Genomic DNA, 23,954 nt, shown 5'->3' with positions numbered 1-23,954 from the left:
TCTCAGCTATACTGGGTGTGAGCAAAGCCTAGCTTCTGCCAGAACTTAGAATGCCCAGCTCATACGTCAGGCTCCTTCACCTCTGTCTGTCATTGTTTTCCCCAGTATGTGGCTCTTCTTACATCATGGTTTCGTTACTTTTCAGGTTGCACCATGTTTTCTTACATGGCTGATTTTGTCAATCTTTCCTTGTTGGGATTGTGTGGTTTTGTTTTGTTTTGTTTTGTTGGAGGGTGGCTGCTTCAAAGCAGAAAAACTTAGCTGTTCTCCACTAACTCAGTACAGTCTTTTTACCTTTTGCTAGTTTCCTAGGATTTGATTTTTAAAATTTAATTCCCAATGCATGTCCATTTTATTTTGCAGGGGGTGGTGCAAAGTATGACTTATTTTTTCCCATATTTTTGTCCAGTTATCCCAGAACTGCTTAAAAAATAATCTTCCTTACCCTCTCATTTGGAAGCCCGTTACCATAATACTAAGATTTTTCTACAAAATGAAATCTATTTCTTGCTCTTCATTCTTCCCACTGAGGTATAATTTTATTTTTATACGAATGTCATATTGTTTTACTCACTACTTTGTAATATGTTCTAATATGTGGTGGGATTAAACACTGCTCACAAAAAGGGCAAAAAAGAAAAACAAACACAAGGTTATTGAGAAAGCAGATCACTGGTTGCCTGAGGTTGGGGTAGAATGGCTGACTACAGAGGTACACGGGGATTTGGGGGGGATGATGGAACTATCCTGTATCCTGGCTATTCTGTAGGGCTGGTTGTACAATTCTCTGTACTATCAAAGCAGTGAATTTTCCTGTATGTAAATTATACCTTAAAAATGGCAGCCGCGATGAAGAGCGGTCCCCGCACCGCGATGGAGAGTGGCCCCCGCTTGCCGCAACTACAGAAAGCCCTCGCACGAACCGAAGACCCAACACAGCCAAAAATAAAATTAAAAAAAAAAAAAAAAATGGCAGGGGGCAGGGAGGCCAGTAAACAAAGAGCATACTAGATAACAAAGAAGGAAGGAAGGAAAGAAAGAAAGGTTCTTGATAGAGAGGACAAGCCCTGGAGTGCTCTCCTGAAAAACAGCCTTCCTTGCCTCCCAGAGTGTATCCAGGAAGGCCAGGCTAGGAAAAGATGAACCTCCCCTGATAGCTGGGGGGATGGGGGGCAACGGCAGGTAGTGCAGCCACCACCTGCCTTCTGCAGAACCTGGGAGCATCAGGGCTCAACATCGGTTCAAGTTGCCCACTCAGGCCCTGCTCTTCCTTCCACCCTCCGGGTGGCTCCCAGCCAGTCTCCTGTTTCTCCCTACCCCTGCCACTCCTTGCAAAGCTTTGGTTCAGGCCAGGAGCAGCTACGTCATTTGCAGGCCCCAGAGCAAAATGAAAATGCGAGCCCCTTGTTCAAACATCATTAACTTCCGGATGATGACAGCAGAGCATTGCACCAAGTTTAAGGCCCTTCTGAGTGTGGGGCCCTTGGTGACTACACAGGTCACACACACACAAAGCTGGTCCTGGTTCTGGCCCTTCTCCTTGGCTGCCTGAGGGACCCACCCACAGTCACAGGAGGTGAAGTCCTTCTGTGCCAGCTTGCCAGGCTGTCCAGCTTGCCTCCTTTCACCCCTTTCCAGACAAGACCCTCCCATAGACATGCCCCACGCTTCCCTGTGGCCAAATCCAGGCCTATCCTGGAATGCCCTCATCTCACCCTACTCCAGAGGAAATACCCCCAACTTCCCCTCCTCTGAGAAGATTACCCCTTTAAAGAAAAAAATTACTCATGACACGTGTTAAAGAATGGTAAGGAAGACTTTATTCAAGGGGGGCTACTGGAATGGGGTTTTGTGGTAGGGGCCAGAGAGTGGCCTCAACTCCAAATGTAACCAGGAAACATTGAATTCATAGCCAAGGAGCAGGGTGGAGGTCAGCAGATGGAAAATTACTAAGAGGAAACCTCAAGGTGCAGGGGGAACTGGCTAAACAACCTCAGAGGATTCTCAATGAAGGCAGGCCAGAGTGACCAGACATAACCTGGGAGATGGTGGAGGCTGAGGAACCAGATTAGATATGGAAGGTGATCAGATATGGAGGATGGGAGAACTCTGTCTAACCTAACTTAGCAGGATTCTCGCTAGAACTGGACTGCACAAGGAAGGACACAGGAAGGCACACTCAAAAAGAAAGCTCGGAAGTGGCCGACCAAAGTTTGGTCAACATCCGTCCCCCCGCCCCCCTATGACCTGGAGTGATAAGTGAGCCAGCTCTCCTCTGAACTCCCATGGCACTCAAACTTCACCTCTCATGACCTATTTCACTTTTGTTTTTGTTTCAAGAAACAGCACATTCTTTTTCTTTCCTGAATCCAATACAGAGGGCTAAAGCCCCACCTACTAGGGTGGTGGGTTATGCAATCTGAACTGTCACCTGCACGCTCTTTGGAAAAAGTTTCCCTAATACCTGCAGCTCCCCCAGTCTCAAAGAAATTTACTCTCAATCCCCCAGACGGGCTCCCTCTGCCTTCTCTGTGATCTGCTGACTTGCTCACCACTGTGGAGGTGCCTCTGTTGTCCCCACCTCTGTATGTTTGCACTCTTCTGGCCCAGTCACTACTGTGGACTTGTGTGTGTGTTGTCTCTCTCCCCCACCCTCCAGGAAGGGCCATGGGGGCAGAGGCTTTGACCACCTTGGCTTCCTCCCCGAGGGAGGCACTCAGTACATCACTGTGCAGTGAATGGCAGTGCTTGGCACAGACCTGGTTCAGACCAGGTGGCACGAAAGGTGAATGAACGCTCGGAGCTGGAGCCTTTGCCATCTTTCCCCCGCCCCACCAGCTTGAATCCATATGCTAGTCAGGGGAGGGGTGTGGTCTCTCTTGACTCCAAAGCCCCCCCAGTGCCTGCTGGGCTGGAACCAGACAGGCTCTGGGGATGAAAACAGAAGAGCCGGCCCTGCCCCAACCATGCCCACAGCCCAGTGGAAACAGAGGCAAACTGACAATTCCAACAGCACAGAAAAAGCTGGTGGAGAGACGGAGGGGCTGCGGGCATAGGGAGTGAGGAATTGCCTAGGCAGGGTGTCAGTGCAGGGAAGGCTTTCCTAAGGAGGCAAGATCTGAGCACCGTGAAGGGGCATCTGGAGAATGAGGGCCCAGAGGGCTGCTGGCATCAGGAGGGGCACCACTATCAGTGACCCTGGAGGGAGACTGTCAGAGGCCTCAAGTGACAGGTTAAGGGGCCCAGGGAGCCACTGGAGGGTGTGAAGCTGTCTGAGCTGAGAACAAGAGGGACCAAGGGCAGGGAGCCCAGTGTAGGGAGCTAGTCTCAGTCTGGAGAGAATTAGCTCTTGGGCCTAGTCTGCTGGGGGAGGGGGTCTGAGGACAGCTGGGGAGCTGAGGGGTCCACCAGGGGCAGGACAGAGGGGCTGCCCCAAGCAGTAGCCACTACAGTGGCACCTGTGATCGGCTGGCCCCAGAGCCGCCCAGCCGGCTTGGGGACAGGGAACTGGTTTTCCCAGCAGGGATGAGCTCACAGGGATCTGGTTCCCTCTGAGCCACCCCAGCTTCGGCTCTCTCGTGCCCTCCCCGTACATCTGGGCCTGGCCTTGGTTTCTGGCACAGTTGCCAAGTTTTGGTACCGCCCGCCCACTCCCCGCTGGCTATACTGGCCAGCCCAGCTCCCTAATTGCTGGGTGGGGAGCTATTCTGCAGAGCTGGGACACCAAAAGGTGGACCCCAGCCACTGTGGGGCACGTGGGCACCCAGCCTGACCAGCTCCAGGCCCTGGGGGTGACCCAGGCTTCAAGCTAGCACTGAGCTCTGGAGGGCCCTTTGGAGGAACCATTGACCCGGAAACCTCGATTAGAAGGGGTGTGTGAAATGGGTATCAAGGCCTGTCATGGACAGGCCAGCCTAACCCAAGTGTCCCTGCTTTCCCTCCCCAGGCAGAGGACCTGGGCTCAGGGGTGAGCCCAGATGGGTCTCAGCTAGGCCCAGGGGTCTGCCCTGGCCACAGGCTCCAGCCAAGCCTGGCCAGTGCTAAAAGGGGCTGAGACTGGTGAGAAAGAATGCAACAGAGGGAGGGACCAGGAAGCAGCCCTCCAGGCCTCCAACCCAGGAACCCCAAACACACCCCCTTAGACACACCCACCACCCACAGCACATCTCTACTATACACACCTGACACTCACACAGACATAAACACACCACCCTGACGGCAGACAACACACACCCCGCTCTCTGCCCTAAAAAGGTGGGGCACACTGGCTCACACTCCACAGCTGCATCCAAACCCCTGCACAGCGACTCCACTCCAACACCAGGACCCACCTGCTGGGGCCTGAGGGGGCCGCCAGGCGTGGCCAGGGAAGGAGCTGATCACAGCCATAGGGAACAAACTGGGGGTCTCTGCAGAGATTACCAGAGGTGGCCACTACCCCACCATGACAGGGCCTGGGAGGGAGACGTCTGTGTCCTGGCTCCCTTGTGGCAGGAAGCACATCTAGTTCAACCCTGACCCCCCATGCCCTGACAGCCTAACACAGCACCAGGCAGGCAGGAAGCGCTCCATGCATGGCAGCAGTTACACGGATGCATCTGTAAGGACACCAAACTTCAGAGCAAGGGCTAGGGAGATGCCTCTTGCACAGCCAGACTGGTTCTGTGCTCCAGATCACCCACCCAGGAGGGAGCAAGGGGCCAGAGGGGAAGCCAGATGTCTGAGAGGGCAAGGATGGGAGTGGGTTTTAGGGGCCAAGGACCAGCCTTGGCTAAGAGCAAGGGTCAGGGAGCCTAATGCAGGGCCAGGGATGGGGGTGCTTCCTCCCAGGAAAGAACTTTCCAGAATACAACTCAGATCATATCTCACTCCTGCTCAAGAATACCCCATGGCCCCCATGCCTACAGGGAAATGTCCACATTCCCTGCTGTGGTTCTGGCCCTTTACCAAGCTTTCTCTGCCTCATCTCCTGTACCTTCCCAGGGCCCTCATCCCAACGGAGGGAGGGGTGCACAAGCCAGAGAAAAAGGTGGGAGGTATGTTCTGGGAGGGGCAGGGCCCCTCCTGGAGGCTTAAGGTTCTCCAGCAGAAGCTGTCTTAGGCCGGCCCCACATCCAGCTGGGCCTGGGAACCTGGGGCCCAGACTTTCCAAAAAGAGGACCTTGGCTGACTTGCCTTCTGAAAAGTCCCACTGATGCTAAAGAAAGGAATTTCATCCCACATGGCAGCTAAGGAACTCTGTGGTTCCAGGGCAAGGATTCCTCCACTCCCCACCGTGCATGTCCAGCAGCTGCACACAGAGGCACAAGGCATACCCTCCCCACTGACCATGAACATGGTGGAGCGACAGCCCAGTACAACAGCCCTAACCCTGACCATCCACGATCCTCTGGACTCAGGTCAGGGACAGGCCCAACATCATCACCTGGTGCCTCCTTGTAGAAAATGTGATTTTATTCTGGGGAGGCCAGTGTTCCCACCCCAGCCTCCCTCCCTCACACTGGCCCTTTTGCATCACAGGGCTCTTCATTCCCAAACCTCCTTTCCTGGGCCACACCTACTTCAGAGAGCAGGGCTGGGCTCTGCCTGGGTATTCCTCCGCCAGTAGAGCCTTGCCCTGGCTCCTGCTGCTGGCACCCCATCCAGCCCACAGCCCCACTGGATCCCTCCTGTCAGCGAGCCTCTCCATCTTTGGCTGGTCCCAGCAGATTCTGCCCCAGACCAATGTAAGGAAGGAGCTGGCCGTCTCAGAGTGGGCTTGTCCAAGCCATCTTCTGACAGTGCTTCTGCTGTCAGCTCACTCCGCTGGCCTCAGATCTTGGAGGACTCAAGCCGAGGGCTCCAGGGCGCGAGGGGCTCCCGCAGTGCCTGCAGCTCCTGTTCCAGAGCCTGGTTGCGGCGGTACATGTCCATGTAGCCCCCCTGGATCTCCCGCTGGTAGCGCAGCACCCGCTCCTTCTCCTCCTGCCATATCCGCCGCTCCTGCTCAAAGCGCAGCGCCTGCTCCTGGCCCCGGAGCCGCTCCTTCAGCAGCTCAGACCGCAGCTGCTCGGCACCATCTCCGGCCTCACTGCCTCCTGCCTCCCCCAGCAGCCCCCTGCTCTTGCAGTCATCGGTCTCACAGCTGCCTGGGGCCTCCTCCCGAGGGGCCTGCTCCTGCAGGCTCCGCACAGCCTCTCGCAGCTGGGCCAGCTCTGCGTCCTGGGCCTGGGCTTGCACCCGGCTGCCCCTAAGTTGCGTCTTCAGGCTGAAGATCTCAGCAAGCTTCTGTGCCAGCTCAGCCTGGGCCTCCCGCAGCTGCTGCTTCAAGAGGCTGATCTCTGCTGTCTTCTGGCACACCTGAAGGGGGACAGGGATGGGCAAGAGCCAAGCAAAGCAGGGTAAGGGGGGACCAGTTGGAAGGCAGGCAGAGGATGGGACGACAGTAATGAAGGCAGAAGTTTCTGAATGCCTAGTCTCTCACCTCCCATCGGGCTTCTTCCTCTGGTCGGGCACTGGGATCGGCATCTGGGCCCAGGCCCTGCTGTGCCCGCAGCTCCTTGCGTAGGCGCCTCTGCTCCTGCTGGGCCATGAACAGCTGTAGCTGGAGGTTGCGCTCACTACGCTCGGCCTTCTGGGTCACCTCGTGCAACTGCTCCACGTGTAGGCGCTTCAGCTCAGACAGCCACAGCCGCTGGCGCTCCTCCAGCACCTGCCAAGGGGAAGAGGCACCTGCCATGCCCTGATATCCACACACGGCCCTGCCCCCTGGACACCGACTGCCTGCACTCCCACGGCTGGCCCACAGATCCAACACTCCAGCTGCTTCTAACGTCCTGTGCCTCAACACCACAGGGTCCAGGGTCCAATGCTCTGGCCACACATGTGCCCTAACCCAGGATGTCCTCCAGAGGTGAAGTGTCCTCAACACATGGCCCTCCCAGGGAGTCTCCCTCGTACCCAACTCCCAGCAAGGACCACCAATGCCATGACATCCCCACCACGTGGGGCTTGGGGAGAGGAGCCAAATCACCTCTCTCTCCCTTATTCTCTTGTGCCCAGAGCCATGTGGGAGAGCTGGCTGGTGACCCTCTGTCTGCCCTGTACTCTAATGCCAAGGGACAGACCAGCACAGCAAGGCAGGGGCTGCTCTCACCTGCGTGAAGGGGTTGGTGCCATCCTCATCACTGAGGCCCCTCTTGAGCTCCTCACAGGAGTCGGGCAGCACGGCCACCGTGTCCTCAGCAGTGGGGCAGGAGAACTCGTAGGGGGGGGGTGGTTCGGGCAGGCAGCTCAGCACAGCCTCCTTGGGACCCCGTGAGGCCCGGTCCAGGGAGCCCCCGAGGTGGTTAATGTGGCCCAGGGAGGAGCAGAAGGGGCCGGGGCCGGTGCGGGGACCGTGGCCAAAGCTGCCTCCGCTGGAGGAGTCGGACAGACTTGGCTCGGGCTCGGGGCCACCCTCATCCAGGCTGAGGGCTTGCAGCAGCTGGGCACGGGCCTGGGCCTGGCTGGCCCGGGGCCCCGGGCTCAGGGGCGGGTGGCAGGCCAGCGTGTGCAGGCTGCCATTGCTGCGCCACAGCTTCTGACCCTTGTGGGCCGCCAGGCTCTGCATGGACAGAAAGCCTTTCCCGGTGCCCACTGCCGGCTTGAATACTGATGGGCGAATGTGGCACTGCCAGGAAGAGAGGGCAGGAATGAGACCCTGGGCTGACTGCTCTGCTCTCCCTCCAATGCTCCCTCCCGCAGCCTCTGGGAATCCTCTTTGAGAACATGGGGGACATGTCGCCAGGAGGCAGTGACCGAGTCTCAAGCCAGCCCATAGCAACACTTTCACGGGACTTCCCTGGTGGCGCGGTGGTTAGACTCCGCGCTCCGATGCAAGGGGCCCCAGTTCAATCCCTGGTCAGGGAACTAGATCCCACATGCATGCTGCAACTAAGAGTTCACATGCTGCAACTAAGGAGGCCGCCTGCCATAACTAAGGAGCCCATGTGCCGCAACTAAGGAGCCTGCTTGCCGCGACTAAGACCCAGCACAACCAAATAAATAAATTAAATATTAAAAAAAAATTTCCGCATGTTATTAAAAAAAAAAAAAAAAAAAGGCTTTCACATCCCATCCCAGCATCAGGGTCTCCAAGGAAGCCCCCATCCCCACACTACCACAGTAGGGAGGGGCACAGCAGAGGCACACCTTGTCAAAACGACCCCGCTCAGGCAGCGAAGTCTTGCTGAAGTCACCAGCCCGAGGATGTTCCTGGTAGTAGAGGGTGGCATAGTCGGCAGGCTCGTTCCGAGGGGCCTTCTTGGTGGTCTTGTTGTCCTTCTTGGGGAGGTGCAGGTAGCTGAAGAGCTCGCGCTGGCCCACGCCTTTCCGGAAGAGCCCATCAGGCTGGCGGGAGCCCCGAGACCCTGCGAGTGCTGCCCGTAGCTCTTCAGGGGAAAAGTCCTGCCGTTCCAACAGGCTGCCCACGTTGCCCATGGCAATGCCAGCAGCGCCTGGGGCTGTGGCCATGAAGTTTCACCAGGGCACAGGCGGCTGCTTCTGGGGGTCGGGAGGCTCCATCAGAGCAGGTAGGAGCTTTCTGCCCAACTCCCCTGATGCCCTAAAACCAGTGCTTGCTCTCTGTGTCAGCTCCCCACCTGGCCCACCCGGGAGTGGCAGATGTGGGTTCTAGAGAGAATCCAGGACAGGATTCCTAGAGAAAGGAGTAAAGGTCCCAAGGCCACCTGTCTAGTGCTCCAGCTCCAACTAGGGGCCAGTGTGTGACTGGGGTCACGGGGGACCAGGACCTGAAGCAGCAGGATAGGGGCCCCTCCCAGGACTGGGCCAGCTGAGGACTCCATCGCTGTCTGACTCTAACTTTGTTCATTCTCCTGCCAGGCACCCAGTGTGGTGGGTGGGCAGAGGGCACCAGGGAACCAGGGCCGGTGGCCTCAGAATTTCCATTCCTTCGTCCCTTGGGAGGGGGAAAACCCCATTCAACCCCTCTTCCTGTAGAGGGTCAGAGTTTTCCCAAGGGAAGCACCTGGCACGGGTGGGGTTGGGGGCTACCGCAGGAGGGATACAAACAGGAAGGGCCCGAGGGGAAGAAGGATGGTGGGAACAATGGCCACAAGTTCCGGAACAGGTGTCCATGTTGGGGCAGTGGTGCGAGGCAGGGGGAAGGGGCAGCCAGAGCCCCTGCCAGCCCCTGTATATGCTGCTCCTCCAAAGCCCACCGCCAGGCAGCGGGGCCCAAATCCTGACCCAATGTGTGGAACCAATCAGTGTGTGGGCCCTGGCTTCCTCATCTGGACAATGGTCATGACAACTCTTATCACTCAGGGATGCTAGGAGGACTGGCTAAGATTAGAGGACAAAACGCCCAGTCCAGGGCCTGGCCTACAGCCAGGATCAACACAGGCTGGCTGAAGCTGAGCTTAGCTGGTAGACACGTGAACGCCGCCAGCAAGTTCCCGAGCGACCAGGTCTCCCACCTGTGCTGGGACCACACTGTGGAGGGCAGCGCCTGTCCCTAGTGCCCGGCTGGATCCCCTGTGTCCAGCCCAGCACCTGGCACACAGTAGGTGCTCAGAAAGGACTTGCCAGATGAACGAATGCCACCTTCTCTGCCTCCCAGCCGGCTGTTCCCATTCACGGACAGACACCCAGCAGGCACAATGCAGCTGCCCATCCACCCCCGCACCCCTGCCCCGCAACCCAACATGCTTCCGGGACACTGACTCCCGCTCCAAACAATGGTTAGGAGGTTCCATCTTCCTCAACCATTTCCAGGTTTTGTGTTTGTAGAACACAAAGCTCACAGGGAGTGGGAAGGAGGGAGGGGGGTGGAAGGGCACGGCCCTGCCCCCACACCCTGTGGCCCTCAGTCTCACGCCGGGCAAAAGCAACCTTCCCAACCATCCCCTACCAGCCCCCAGACAGCTCAACCCCTCTGGGGGTGTCACAAGCCACACAGGGTTAAGGGAGTCATCCAGGTAAGGAATGACACGTGCTGGGCACCTACAGTGACATGGCCCTGCGTAGGGGTCTCACGGAGTCCTGGCACATGGTTAACTATCTGGTTTTTTAGATAAGGGCACTGGGGGCTCCGAAAGGTGAAGTGGCTTGCCAAAGGTCACAGAGCTGGTCAGAGTGAGGATGTCTGTGATTCTAGTACCACGACTGCCAAATGTCTAGTGGGGACCCAGGATGCACCCACAGCCCAAGAGTTGGACTTGAAGCATCTTGCCCCCCAATCTGACACCCCCCTCACCATGACAAGCCCACCCAGCAACAGAAACCGCTGTGTCGGAGAGCCCACTGAACTCCTGTCACTGCTTCTTGGGGAGGTAGACAGCAGAGAATCTGGTCTCCAGCCCACTCTCACACCATCTCTCCACGGGGCACCTCCCTTCGCCATGACTCAGTTTCCCCACCTTTCCCCAAAGTGGGAAAGACTCTACCTGCCCTGCCATCCTTATAGGGTTGCTGTGACAGTCACAGAGATGGGGAGGTGAAAGGGCTTGTGAACTGCAAGCCTGGTGACAGCATGGGGGCTGGGATGGTGGCAGTGGTGCCAAATATGCCCACTTTATCCCAAACACACAGTGCCTCACGTTCCCCTGGCCAGAGCCTCATTTCCTATCTCAGGGAGCAATAACCGACACTCCATAATCCCCAAGAAGGGTCTCAGGTCCAGGGGAGAGGCAGCCACGGGCCAAAACAGCACATACCCCACACACATACGGCAGTCCAGTCAGTGCCACCAGCGGCACAGAAGTTCCTCCGTTAGAGGACACAGAGAGGATCCAACAGCAGACACAGTCACGCGCAAGGTCATCCACACAGCACTGATCACCTTCCAGACACACACATAACACACGAATACATACTGTCTTCCCTAGCCCCAAGGCTGCTAGATGTAGGGGAGTGTGTATGTGTGTGTGTGTGTGTGTGTGTGTGTGTGTGTGTGTGTGTGTGCGCGCGTGCGCACACGGGACCGGCTTTTCTCCGCAAGTGAGTTGAGCAATTTGAAATAACTATGGAGCTAGATGGAGGGGCAAAAACAGCCCTTCCCTTTGTCTTTCCCAAAGGCCCCCCACCCTCTCCCCTCCACCCTCCACCCCTCCTAGATAACTTCTCTGGCTATATTATTAGCTCCCCCAGTGGGGCTAAGGCCCCTGGCTTTTGGGAGGTTCCACCCTGCCCAGGTTTCAGTCTGGGGACAGTCCTTTTTCCTAAAGGAGACCATCCACCTCCCCTGCCTCCCCCACACTCCCAATACACACATTCCTTCCCACTGCTTGGAAGCCCAGGGACTGGTCCACTCAGGCCAGGGCAGCTGTGCAGGAGAGGATGTGGCGGGGGAGGAGGGAGGGAGAGACAGCAAGTGCCTTGCAGCCCCACTGGGACCACCAGAGCAAAAAACAGGGCCTCCTCCTCCAAGTGCCTGGGCTTCCCCGCCCACAACTCATTACGTGCCTGGGGCCCAGAGCTCTGCACAGAGCTGAACCTCACCACCACCACCCCACTGCCCTGCCAGCAAGGTTTCGGCTGGGCCACATAGGTCCTATTCTGCACAGGTCCTGGTTGGCCCCAACAGGGCCCCTTTACTCCTGCTTCCACCTCCCCCTCCACCCGCTCCAAGATTAGCCAGAAACACGGAGAGCCTGGACACTGGGAGCATCTCCTTTGGACCAACCCTTGGTGGAGACAGGAGAACAGGGCTGGGGGACCACCCTGGCCATGAAGCAGAAAAAGAGAGGACACTCAGGGAGGCATCCCAGTGTCCCTTAGTGGGTGCCTTGTTGAGTCAGCCTGATGCTGGGCCTACCACATGCTCACAACACACATGGGAAGGGAATAGTGTCATCCCCCACTTCAGAAGAGAAAACTGAGGCCCAGAAGGTAAAATAATGTGCCTAAGGTCATGTTCAGCTGCATTGGAAAAAGTACACAGGCTCCCCACGTTTAGAAGCCTGCCCTGACCCCACTGTGCATCTCCTCTGGGGTGTACCCAGAGTACTCGGGTAGGAAGCTCCCAGTCTGGCCTTGGATGCCTTTAGCCCCTCTTGAGCCCTGGCCCCAGGGGAGGGTCCCACCACCTGCTGTGGGATCAGCTTTGCTGAGGGGCATGACTGCAGCTGCCCCTGAGGAATGGGACTGGAATGTCCCAGCTCCAAAAGAGGGGGCAGTCAGTAAGAGGGGCCCAAGGAGGGAATGGGAGAGGCTGGCATTCCCTAGTCCCACTTCAACCTGTGAAAAGGCAGAGTCCAGCGTCTAAATGCTGCAGGAGTGATTCTTAGTATCACTATATGGTCACTTACAGTTGCACAGCACTCTACAGTTTTTATCAGCCCTTTTGTTTCATCATCTCATCTCCACGACAGCCTCATGGAGGCGGGAAAGACAGTAGTTACCCTTACCCCATCTTACAGCTAGGGAAACTGAGGCCCAGAAAGAGGTGAGCTGCCTAAGATCCCACAAGACGAGCAATCCCAACTCCCCAGGCAAGGCCCTCTCTTCTGCTCCAGGCTGTCCCAGCCAGGGGTTACCAGCTGCCCTCCATGGGCACACACTGCTGTGTATTATATCTGCTCAGCTCCCCACACTTGCAAGGGCACCTGCAACCAAGTTGGTTTGGATCCCAGTCCCCTCAGCCTGGAATCCCCCCCTGCTTGCCCCTGGGTCAGGAAGAAATAGTGGAAGCACGGCTGCATTTGGACTCTGAGCCCTGGAAGCTGCTAGCTCTATAGAGGCGGTGGCGGGAGCAGGCTGGCTGCATTCATTCAGTCTCGCACATACACACCCACACACAGCCAGCCGGTAGAGAGAGAAGCCCTGCCTAGGAGGGCTCTGGGAGGAGGCCGATCACCGGGCCCAGGATAGCCTCTGGCCTCTCTCCCTGCCTAGGCCGGGCAGGGAGCACCGAGGCCGAGGGACAGGCTGAGCCCCTGGTGCAAGCAAGGACAGCCCCGATCTGCTCGTGGAGGCGGGGAGATTGCCGGGTAGGAGATGACAGGTCCCAGTCCTTTTTCTGGACGCAGTCAGGGCCCCGATTTCCGCCCGGCCCCAGGCGGGCCCTCACTTTGGCCAAAGGTTGTGGCCAGACTGGGATGGTGCTCAAGACCTGGGAGCGTCCCCTATTCATGGGACCCCTGGCAGCAGGCTGGCAGCTGCCGCTCGTACAGGGTAGGGGGTTAGTGGAGGAAGGGGGTATCCCGGAGGGGGCGGGAGAGGGCAGGAGAGGGGTCTTGTGGGTAAGGTGGAGGGGCAGACGAGATTGGCATCTCCATGGAATTTCCCCAGGGAAGGCTGTGGCCGAGGCCAGGGCTCCCCCAGAACTGCGGGAGGTCCTCCAGCTACCTGAGGGGCGGAAGGGGATGTCTCTTCCAGGCTCCTCTCTAAGGCTTGCCCCGAGCGGATAGGCTGGGGGCGCGGAAGCCGAGGTCAGACTCCAGCGCCAAGGGCACCTGCCCCACCCCAGCGGTGGTGCAGGGGTCCCAGGAGCTGCTCCAAGAAAAGCGCGTTTGCAGCGTAACCTGCCGCCCGCCCTCCCAGCAGAGCGTCCCTGCTCGCGGACGGTCCCCGATCCCGCACCTCGGTGCTTCGGTATCTGGAAGCAAGGGGTACCTGGGCGCACACCGCACCTTGCCACCCTCGCTCACTTCTCAGACGTGAACCTCGGCCGGCGTAGGGCTCCGGCTTAGCCAAGGTCGCCGGGTTAGCTAGACCTCGGCGGCCGGCCCCACCCCCCGAGTCCGGCCCCAGGCCGCTGCGCGCCCCACTCACCATGCCGGCTCCGCTCCGCACCCCTCGCGCGCTGCAGCTCCCTTGCGCGGATTTGAACCCTCCCTCCAGGGCGCCGTCTCCAGCCGAGACTGTGAACCAGGCTGGAGCGGCCAGGCGGCAGGCGCCGGAAAAACGCGGGCGGGCGGGCGCCGAAGCCGGATTGGCGAGGGAGGAACGCCAATTCGTTCGCCAGCGCTCCCTAGCCTGCCCCAGAGGCGGAGGGAAAACCCGGCCTGACTCACTGGCGCGCGGCCGGCCCACAGCCGGGCCCAGGCCCCCGGATGTGGGGGGCGGGGAAAGGGGCCACCCCCGCCCACTGCGTGCCAACCTGAGCCCCGCCCGGGGTCTCGGCTCCAGCTTAAGCCTGCCCGCCGAGATGTCGCGCGGCGGTGGCGCCTGAGCTCCCTGCTGGGTGCGCTCTGCGTCGCGGGCGCCCGGTGTGCGCCAGCTCGGACCCGGGCCAGTCCGCAGCCCGAAGCGTGGCCGATGCTCCCAGAGGGCGCCCAGCCCGTCCCGCTCCTCCGCCGCCGTCTCCTCTCCTCCTGCCTCGCCCGCCCGTCTCGGTTTCCAGAACCCGACAGCTTCGGAAGAGGCGCGTTCCGTCCATCACCTCCTTGATTCTCGCCGCCTCCTCTTAGGTAAGCAGTATTATTCCCTTTTGAGGCTGAGCAAAACAGTAGTCCGAGAGGTGTGGAGACATTTACCCAAGGTTTCGGGCTCGTTAGCGACTGAATTGGGCGCTAAGGTTTTTTTTTTTTTTTTCTTCCAAAGCCTTGTAGGGGGAGCAAATTCAGATGCCTTCAGGGGCCTGGCAAATAATGTGAGTCAAACGGGCAATAGAAGATGGAAACCGAGACAGAAATGGACACCTAACGGCGTTCAGATGCAAATAACAAAACACCGCGTTTCCCACAAAAGGTTATAAACATATAGTGAGGTATGACCCAGCAGTTCCACTCCTAGGTATACCCCAAAGAATTGAAAACAGGGACTCAAACAGACACTTGTGCACGAATGTTTGTAGCAGGACTATTCACAATAGCCCAAAGGTGAAAACAACCCAAGTGTTCACCAACAGATGAATGGATACACAAAATGTGGTGTATCCACAGATGGAATATTATTCAACCATAAAAAGGAATGGAGTCCTAATACATGCTACAACATGGATGATCTGCCAATTTTGCTAAGTGAAAGAAACCAGACACTAAAGAGTACATGTGGTATGATTTCACTTACATGAAGCAGGTAAATCCAGCAGAAGGCAGATTAGGGCCAGAGGCTGTGGGGAGGGAGGAATGAGGAGTGACTGCTTAATGGGTATGGGGTTTCCTTTTGGGATGAGGAAAATGTTTCGGAACCAGATAGAGGTGGTGGTTGCACAACAGTGTGAATGCACTAAATGCCATTGAATTCTACACTTTAAAAATGGTTAATTTGGGGACTTCCCTGGTGGTCCATTGGTTAAGACTCACCGCTCCCAATGCAGGGGGCCCAGGTTCGATCCCTGGTCAGGGAACTAGATCCCCCATGCCCGCAACTAAAAATTCTGCAGGCTGCAACGAAGATCCCATGTGCCGCAACTAAGACCTGGCGCAGCCAAAAAAAAAGTTTAATTTTATGTTATGTGAATTTTACCTCAATTAAAAAAAAAGACATCATTACCGATTAATCAGACTTGGCCCACAGGCCACCAGTTTGCAGCCCGTGTCTTCTATGCTGCCCTGACCAATGTCCTAACAATAGAAGTGCCAGACTTCAGAGGACTTGTCTAATTAAGAAAACTCATTAATAACTACTTTGGGTGTCAGCCCTTGGAGAGCCCCCAGTCCGGTAGGGTTACAGATGAAGTTTCAGCGCAAGGACGCGCTTCACCTTTATGGGCACCTGAGGGAAGGCCTCACTGGGGAAGTGGCTTTTGAGATGGCACTTGAAGGATGAAAGCCATTTCCATGGAGGAGGGTGCTCATGATGGAGCAAGAGCCTACGACTGGAGAAAGCAGCACATGGCTGGGTAAAGGCAAGCTTGCTAGTGAGCCTGGAGCCCTGGCATGGGAAAGGTCAGTGGGAGAGATGGAGCACAGGTGGCACATTTGAGCAGACCCAGGAAGACCTCTTGAACTAGACAGTGGGAGCCTCTGAGGTGTTAAGAGAGGGGAGTGTGAGGACCAAGCCGGACTTTGGGGCATGTACACAGGCCCTGTGAAGTGGTTGAGGCAGGGAGGCCGGATTAGAGGAGTGTCAGGGAACAGAAACAGGGCCACGGAGGGCAGGGGCAGTAAGGAGAGGAAGAGATGAAGGACGTTCATGAGATGGTCTGAAAGAATTGACTTGTCTTGGCAAGAAATTCCGTGAGGAGGAGAGGGAAGGGATCAATGATAAGTGACTTATCCAAGGTCTTCTGACCCCCCACCCCCAACCCCCAGCCCAATGTTTTTTCCCAGCACTAAGCTGCCAGAGGGAGGTGGGAGGAGAAGCGTGTTCAATATCTTAGAACATCCCAGCAGGAGGGAAGGAAATCGGAAGGTACTCTGGGGCCCAGAGATATAAAAGACAGGGTGGGGAGGGGAGAGGGGCAAGAGTGTCTCCGCTGAATGGAATACCAAGAAACTGGCTTCAACCAGAGACAGCAGCTGCAGGTGGAAGGCTGGTGGATCCTTGGCTGCTGGGCATCAAGGTGCAGAGCGCAGTGGGCTGGGTAAGGGGTAGAGAGAAGCCTGGCTCCACCCCTCTAGCAGAGCTGTCATTCACAGAAACAGCTCAGGTCTGTGGCCCCCTCCAGCCTGGACTGGGCTACCTGTCCCCAACCTCCTGCACAGGCTCTGGGCTCTGTACTGCTAAGAGGACCCCACCACCACTTCCCAGAAGTTGAGGAGCTGGCCTGGCAGAGTTCCTTCCTGCCTGGCTTCTCGGAGCCCTTTGAGGTTGTCCCAGTCACCTGGATGGCAAGGCTGAGGGGACCAGCTGCCTTCAGTTCTAATCCAGAAAGTGCCTCCTTCTCCCCCTCCACGGCCATGCATCCTCATGTCTTCCTATGCATATTCAGAAGCTTAATACCTTAGGGCGTTAACCACGGAGCATGACAGTGAACCCTTGGTTGCCCTCAGTCCAACTGCCTCTGATGGAAAAACTAGGGTCTAGAGAAGACACATGACTTGCTCATTCAAAACACATTTCAGAGCTAGTTCCTGCAGAGCTGGGTGTGGAAGCTAAAACTCTTGCCACCTAGGAGTTCAACTATATTCCTTCCCTCCACGCTGGCTGCCTCTTGTTCTCACCTCTGTCCCCTTGGCCCTTAGCTTCTGATCTGCCTTTCTGAGGCCTTTAAGAAGGTGGGCTGGGCTCCCTGGTGGCGCAGTGGTTAAGAATCCACCTGCCAATGCAGGGGACATGGGTTTGAGCCCTGGTCCGGGAAGATCCCACATGCTGCGGAGTAACTAAGCCCGTGCGCCACAACTTCTGAGCCCGTGCTCCACAACAAGAGAAGCCACTGCAATGAGAAGCCCATGCACCGCAATGAAAAGTAGCCCCCTGCTCTCTGCAACTAGAGAAAGCCCGCGCACAGCAATGAAGACCCAATGCAGCCAAAAATAAAATAAAATAATTTAAAAAATAATAATAATAATTAAGATATCAGTTGCTCATAGACAAATATACTTCATTTCTATAATGTCTAATGGTTTTTGGAAACTGCAAAATAGTTAAAATATTTTCCTTATAAATGTATTAGAATTAATATTAGTAATAGTATATCCATTCTGCAAGGTAATAAACTAAGCTTCTGTTATATTTGTATTATAAAAAAGACAAATCAACCTAATTTTGACTATTGTTTAACAGCAGGGATGGATTCTCAAAAAGAGTTATCTCAGTGTCTCTTATAATATAAAGCTTCCTGAAAATTACCTCATAAAAATTTAGACAAGGATATATTAGCAAATCTGAGGATACTGATTTAATTAGAGAAAATGATAACATAGCCCCAAATTACATGAAGCAAAAATGCATATAATTGAACCAAGAAATAGAAAATTGCACAATAGTTGGAGATTTCAATACCCCACTTTCTATAGTGGATAGAATAACTAGTTAGAAGATCAACAAGGAAATATAAGACTTGAACAACACTATAACCCAAGCAGACCTAACACTCCATCCAACAGCAGCAGAATGCACCTTCTCCTCAAGTGCACATGGAATATTCTACAGGATAGGCCATGTGCTAGGCCATACAACAAACCTCAGTAAGTTTAAAAGGATTGAAATCATATAAATTATGTTCTCTGGCAAAGGAATTAAATTAGATATCAATAACAAAATTAATTTGGGAAATTCACAAATATGTGAAGATTAAACAATACACTTCTATATAATCAACGAGTCAAAGAAGAATCACAAAGGGAATCAGAAAATACATTGAGATGAATGAAAATGACAATCCAACATGCCAAAAGTTTATTGGATGCAGCTAAAGCAGTACTTAGGGGGAAATTTATAGCTCTAAATATTATTTGGCTGTAAAAATGCGTGAAGTACTGATACCTATTACAACATGGATAAACCTTGAAACTACTATGCTAAGTGAAAGAGGCCGGTCTCAAAAGACCACATATTATATGATTCCATTTATATAAAATGTCTAGAATAGGCAAATCTATAGAGACAGAAAGTCAATTAACGGTTTCCTGGGACTGGGGATTTGGGAGAAATGAGGAGTTACTGCTAATAGTTATGAGATTTCTTTTTTGGTGATGAAAATATTCTAAAATTGATTGAGGTGATTTCTCAACTAGAAATCACTGAATTATACACTTTAAATGAATTAATTAAATGGTATGTGAATTATATTTCAGTAAAGCTATTTTTCAAAAACAAGTTAAATTTGAACGTTGAAAATATCCTTTAAATATAGCACAAAAGTGAAATTATATATGTTAATTGGATGTTCTCCTTTATTTTAACCTAACTGGTGTCATTTTCAGTTTTGTAAAATATTCTACTCATTGTGTTTGCTTTTCCACCTTCTTTCTCCTGTACATTCCTTGAATTATCACATTTTTAGACACAACAACCAAGTGCATTTAGTCAAATTCGTGTATCACAGAGTTGATGTGGTTACAATAATAAATAATAAATGCCAGCAAAACTAAATGCCAGCAGCCTCAGTGAAACACAAAACAAAACAAAACAAAAAAAGAAGGTGGGCTGGGCAGGAACTAGGTCTCTGTCCCCCTCTACATGCTTGCCTGGACAGCGTGGGAGAGGCCAGAGTGGGTGGGGGTGGGGGTTGTATGCAGTGAACTTTGCTCACCTCCCTGGGCTCACAGGGCAGGTACCTCTGCCTGGGCCACCTGCCCCCAGACTCGGCAACCCTGCGGAGCTGGCTCAGGAGCCACACTGCCCACATGTCAAGGGGCAAGGCACTTAAGGCCTGGGGCCGGGGAAGGGAAAGAAGCTCCCTGGGTGCGCCCACTTCCTGAATCAGCTGGCCTTGGACAACTTCGTTGCTTTCTCTGCAGCTTGGTTTTCTCATCTCAAAAAGGAGATCATAATTTGGCTGGGAGGATTAAATGAAGTATCATCTGTGAAGCACATGCACAGCACGGTATCTGGCAGATAGTAGGCGTCTGTAAATGTCAGTTTGTCGTTCTCCTCCTTATGGGGAAGGTAGATCAGAAGGTCAGAATGCTTGCCACAGAGCCTGACTTAAAGTGGCTGGGAAGGCTGTTAACCCCCACCCAGCACGCACTCACGTTGTCTTGGGTCTGTTTCCCTGGGCTGGGTGGTATGTGCATCCATGCTACTTGTGAGTGGCCAAGACTGTAGAACCCTGGAGCCACCCATGGAGGCTTGGAATTTTCGCCTTCTCTCTGGCTGCCACCTCTGGCCTCATCACCTTTCTCCTTGATTTTTGCAGCAGCCTGCCTGGGCTCCCTACTGCCTGCTCTTGGCCTTTCCCCACTCTGCCCTGGAGGGCACTTTCCAGCCTATGCATTATGTTTCCACTCTCCTCTGCTTGAGAGGTGGCGTCCCATCTTCAGGACTGGTCCCACAGCTCCTTCAGGCCCAGCTCTGGCCCCTGCCTCACGGACCTCTGTGCTGGGGACTGCCTCAGTGTCCTCCTCTGTAAGTGCTTGTTGTTGGGAAAATCCATTAAGGGCATCCACTGTGCCCAAGGCCCCTCCTCCCACCGCCAAGGCAAAACCACTCCCCCATCCTCTGTCACTGGGGCAGCGCTTGATGCAGTGCATTGGCACTTGTGGCTCATCTGGCTGTCACCCCCAGGAGACAGTGAGTTCTGAGCCCCCAGTCCACGTCCCCCAGTGCCTCCCCAAACCTGACGGTTGACCATGCTCAGCTCCAACCCACCATCTGCAAAAAAGCCACTTCATGACTGCTTTCTAACCAGGAGGAGGAGGATGAAGAAAGGCGGCCCTGGCTCTAATCCTGAGTCTGTAACTTCCTGGTGACCTCTCTGAGCCTCAGTTTCTTCACTTGTAAACAGGCAGAACCAGGTCATAAATGAAATGGCTTAACCCATGGGAAAGAACTGGCACTTACAGGGGCTTCACAGCTGTGTGTCCCCCGCCCACCCACTCTTCACTCCTTGCCCTCCTTTGTCCTCTCTTGTCCCCTGGGGCCAGGCCCTAGCCCGAGGGTGAAGGGAGGAGGGAGGAGAGCTGGCCGTTCCTGGAGAGGCAGCAACTGAGGATTTCAGACCACGGCAAGAGCAGGCTAACAGGTAACTCCTGGTGCCCGCTGTAGCTTCTGCCAGGTCCAAGATTGTTCTAAACCCAAGAGCTGTGTCACAACCGGGGCATTGTGGCTGTCCGGGTGGAGGGAGTAGGACCCTGCTCACCTGCCCGCACCCCACGCCCTGGGCTGAAAGTGGACTCCTGGGACCTGGACTCCCCTCCTTGAGTCACTCGTGCTGGGGAGGAGCCTGAGTTCACCTCTCTTGCCCTCCCTGCCCACCCTCCCCTGGTGACCTGGGGTGGCCTCAGGCCAACAGGTGGAGGTAGAAGCTGAGAGCTGCCTGGACTTGCTCAGGTGCCTGCCCTGGGGCAGAGAGCTCAGATCTGCAGGAGCCAGCAGGACTGCAGTGTGAAAGCTGCCCGGAAGTCCAGGCTGCCTGGCCAGCCCACTGGCCCCACAGCCAGGCCCAGGCCCAGCTGCCACCCAGGGTGGTAGCAGGGAACCTTGCCCTGGAACTTGTGAGACCTGGGCTCCAGTCCCTTGGTTATAGTGATTTATGGGTGGCAGGCAGTGGGGAAGTATGGGAGGGAGGGGGAAGGATTGAGAGAAGTCTGGGGAAGTCCATGGCAAGATGAAAGGGCTGTGGAGATCGGTGGCCCAATATAAATGTACCTAATACTGAACTGCACACTTGAAGATAGTTAAGATGATAAATTGTGTGACGTGTATTTTACCACAATTAGAATTTTTTTAAAAGAAAAAAACTACACTGAAGTGAACTTAGATTTTCATATTCCAGTGTTCACTGAAAGGTGCTATTAGTAGAGCATTTTTTTTAACAAAGACTTTACCTAGATTACTTTTAAAGCTTAATTATGGACATTTCCAAACATGCACAAAGGTAAAGAGAAGAGAATAAAAGACCTCCACGTATCCATCACCCCATCATCTGATTTTATTCATCTCCATATAAACCCTCCTCCATGCCCCCAGCCCCTCCCCCACTCTGGGTTATTTTATTTTATTTATTTTTGGGGACACCGCTCAGCATGTGGGATCTTAGTTCTCTGACCAGGGATTGAACCTGCGCCCCCCACATTGGAAGCACGGAGTCGTAACCATTGGACCGCCAGGGAAGTCCACTCCAGGTTATTTTAAAGCAAAAACCAGACATTATGATATTTCATCCATCAATATTTCAGTGTAGACAAGCATTTTAAATTGTAATATGCATTTATTTTAGGCCGGGTGATTTCATAGGTATGAAGGGTTCAGACTCCTCAGGGTCTGCCAGATAAGGCCACCTGGTGGTCTCTGCTTTGCCCTCCACCAGCACCAGGGTCACTGCTCTCCTGAGAGAGAACAAGGAAGCTCATTCCTCTCTCTTGCCCTCAAGGGAGGGCCAGGAGGAAAGACCTTGGGGTCACCTGTAGGACTCCTGCATGTGTGGAAAAGATTGCTGATGTGCTGAAGTGCAGGCTTCAGTGCCAAGACAGGAATGCTTCCCACGGTGGGTGGGAGCCACAGGCCTGACCAGTTAGGTTGTGGTCTTGGGGATCTCAGCTACTTGGCCACCCACGCACCCCCTTACTCACATGTCCACCCAGCAGGCACCTTATCTGCCCTTCCATTTATCCATGCCCTGCCCTGGGCCCTAATACGTGAAACACCACAGACCTTGGAAGTCTGCAAATCAGCCCTCTCCCCTGTGTCTTCTGCCCAGGCAGAGGTTTCCCCAGGCCCCTGCTTTGTTCCCCTTCCTCAGCCCACTGAGTAGATATGACTGACACAGCCTGCCTATCTGGCTTCCATCCCCAACCCACAGAGGCTCGACTCAGACTAAGAGACTGGTGACGGCTGCGGCCTGTATGCAAACATTCATCTGGCCCTACCCAGGAGAGCCAGACAGGCTGGCATACACCCTCACCTGCCTGGCACGCCCCCACCCCACCCTCTGACCAAACCTCTTCGGGCAGCCGTTCCCCCTCCCACTGCTCCACCTCCTCTGACATCCCGGCCACACACAGGTCCTCATCTGGTCCTCAAGGTCCTCGAAGCAGGAGTTGGTCCATGCCCCTGGTAGGTTTGATGGCAGGATGGGCACAGGATTGTGCGTGTGGTGTGGACATCAGGGAGGTCGGGCCCTGGACCAGTCTCTTACTCTGCACACAGCTTTTAGCCTCAGGGGGCTTACCAGGCTGACAGGGACAAAGACCACCCCACCCGTTGTCCCTGGGTTAGTTTACCCACAGGAGCCAGTGGGAAGGTCCGCAAATCTACTGAACAGTTTGTTGCAGGTCCATCCCCTGGGCAGCAGATGCTGAGATGGAGTTAGGAAAGGGAGAGTTTATTGGGGGAACATCTATGAAAGAAAAGGGAAGGGAGCAGGATTGGGCAGAGGGCACCGCCAGCCGATACAGACCCCAACAACTGTGCCCGGCGAGGGGCTCCAGTTCTAACTGCCTGTTGGAGGATCCCTGATCGAATAGGTATAAGGTCCTTATACTACCGCCTTGCTGGCTTCCAGAGAAGAGTGTGACCTCCATCTGAAAGCTGAGAGGGACCCAGAATATGCAGTTAGCTGGACACTGTCATCCAGCCACACTCCTTGCAGCTGGACAATGAGTCCTTTCTTTGCAGGGGGCGCATCACCTTGTCCTACCCAGTCACACCAGGCAGGCTGTGTGGCTGGGGGCCCTGGGCTGCAGTATAAAACCTTTAGCATGGAAGCAGGTTAATGGTGGGATCATGGTCTCCTAGACTGTCTCCCCCCAGCAGGTGCGGGGTATGGTCGAATGCATACGTGAACAAGTGGATGAACTTACTCTTCAAAAACTGAGTTAGTGCGATTCTGGAATTTAGCATCAGGGGACCTGCACTCACCTTGAGTCTGGGCCTTTATTAACTGTATGACCTTTAACCTGCTCTAGACCTTAATTTCCTTATTTGTAAAATGAGGGTGATGATGCCTGTTGTAAGATTTAAACATGGTAACATCTCCGAAAGCCTGGTTTAGAATAAAACCACGTGTCTGACATGATCTTACTTATGTGGAGCGTAGAACATCACCCCGTGCAAGATAAGGGATAGGCAGAAAATACACCAGAAATGTTAACAGTCAGTGTTTCTTGGTGATTTGTTTTTAGATTTAATTTTGAAATAGTTTTGGTCTTAGAGAAAAGTTACAAAAATAGTGAAGTTTGCTTATACCCTTGACTCAGCCTCCACTCATGTTAATGTCAAACATAACCAAGTACAGTGTTGACAACTGAGAAGTTAACAGCGGTTCGGTACTGTAAATTGTGGACTTCATTTGCATTCAACCGGTTTTTCTACTAATGCCCCCTTTCTGGTTCAGGATCCAGCCCAGCACCCCACAAGGCGTTTAGTTGTCATGTCTTCTTAGTCTCCTCCAGGCTCTGACGTTTCCTTAATCCTTACTCATCTTCTGTGACCTCACTTTTTGAAGAGCACTGGCCAGGTGTGTTGTAGAATATCCTCAG

At 54.4% G+C, this 23,954-nt stretch overlaps 1 protein-coding gene and 1 long non-coding RNA gene across 4 annotated transcripts in view; one reads left to right on the top strand and one right to left on the bottom strand.

The window, feature by feature from the left end:
- Positions 1-1,803: 1,803 nt before the first annotated feature.
- N4BP3 (NEDD4 binding protein 3) lies at positions 1,804-13,899 on the bottom strand. 2 transcript variants are annotated; one of them, XM_036846214.1, is made up of 5 exons: positions 13,756-13,899; positions 8,173-8,523; positions 7,136-7,651; positions 6,464-6,691; positions 1,804-6,339 (listed from the first exon to the last, which is right to left on the bottom strand). In XM_036846214.1, the coding sequence occupies exons 2-5, from the start codon at positions 8,491-8,493 to the stop codon at positions 5,812-5,814; spliced, it is 1,593 nt and encodes a 530-aa protein (XP_036702109.1). In that variant the 5' UTR covers positions 8,494-8,523; positions 13,756-13,899; the 3' UTR covers positions 1,804-5,811. The 2 variants fall into 2 exon arrangements, with proteins under 2 accessions (XP_036702109.1, XP_036702110.1); XM_036846215.1 differs by having other exon boundaries at positions 8,173-8,520; positions 13,756-13,897.
- A 391-nt stretch (positions 13,900-14,290) lies between these two features.
- LOC118892090 overlaps positions 14,291-23,954 on the top strand; it is a 43,705-nt gene continuing 34,041 nt past the window's right edge. For both annotated transcript variants that reach the window (XR_005019236.1, XR_005019235.1), the window contains exon 1: positions 14,291-14,393. This is a non-coding gene — a long non-coding RNA (uncharacterized LOC118892090). The remainder of the gene's footprint in view (positions 14,394-23,954) is intronic.

Source organism: Balaenoptera musculus, chromosome 3, assembly GCF_009873245.2.
Source record: "Balaenoptera musculus isolate JJ_BM4_2016_0621 chromosome 3, mBalMus1.pri.v3, whole genome shotgun sequence".
In the NCBI taxonomy this organism is placed as follows: Eukaryota; Metazoa; Chordata; class Mammalia; order Artiodactyla; family Balaenopteridae; genus Balaenoptera; species Balaenoptera musculus.
This window is presented reverse-complemented; position numbering and strand designations above follow the sequence as displayed.

Bases quoted from the DNA above. Each gene is read 5' to 3' on its own strand.
- N4BP3 (XM_036846214.1), bottom strand. From the start codon at position 8,493: ATGGCCACAGCCCCAGGCGCTGCTGGCATTGCCATGGGCAACGTGGGC. The intron at 6,692-7,135 runs GTGAGAGCAGCC...TCCCCTTGGCAG, and splicing joins GCACCAACCCCTTCACGCAG to GTGCTGGAGGAGCGCCAGCG. The intron at 6,340-6,463 runs GTGAGAGACTAG...GTCCCCCTTCAG, and splicing joins AGGAAGAAGCCCGATGGGAG to GTGTGCCAGAAGACAGCAGA.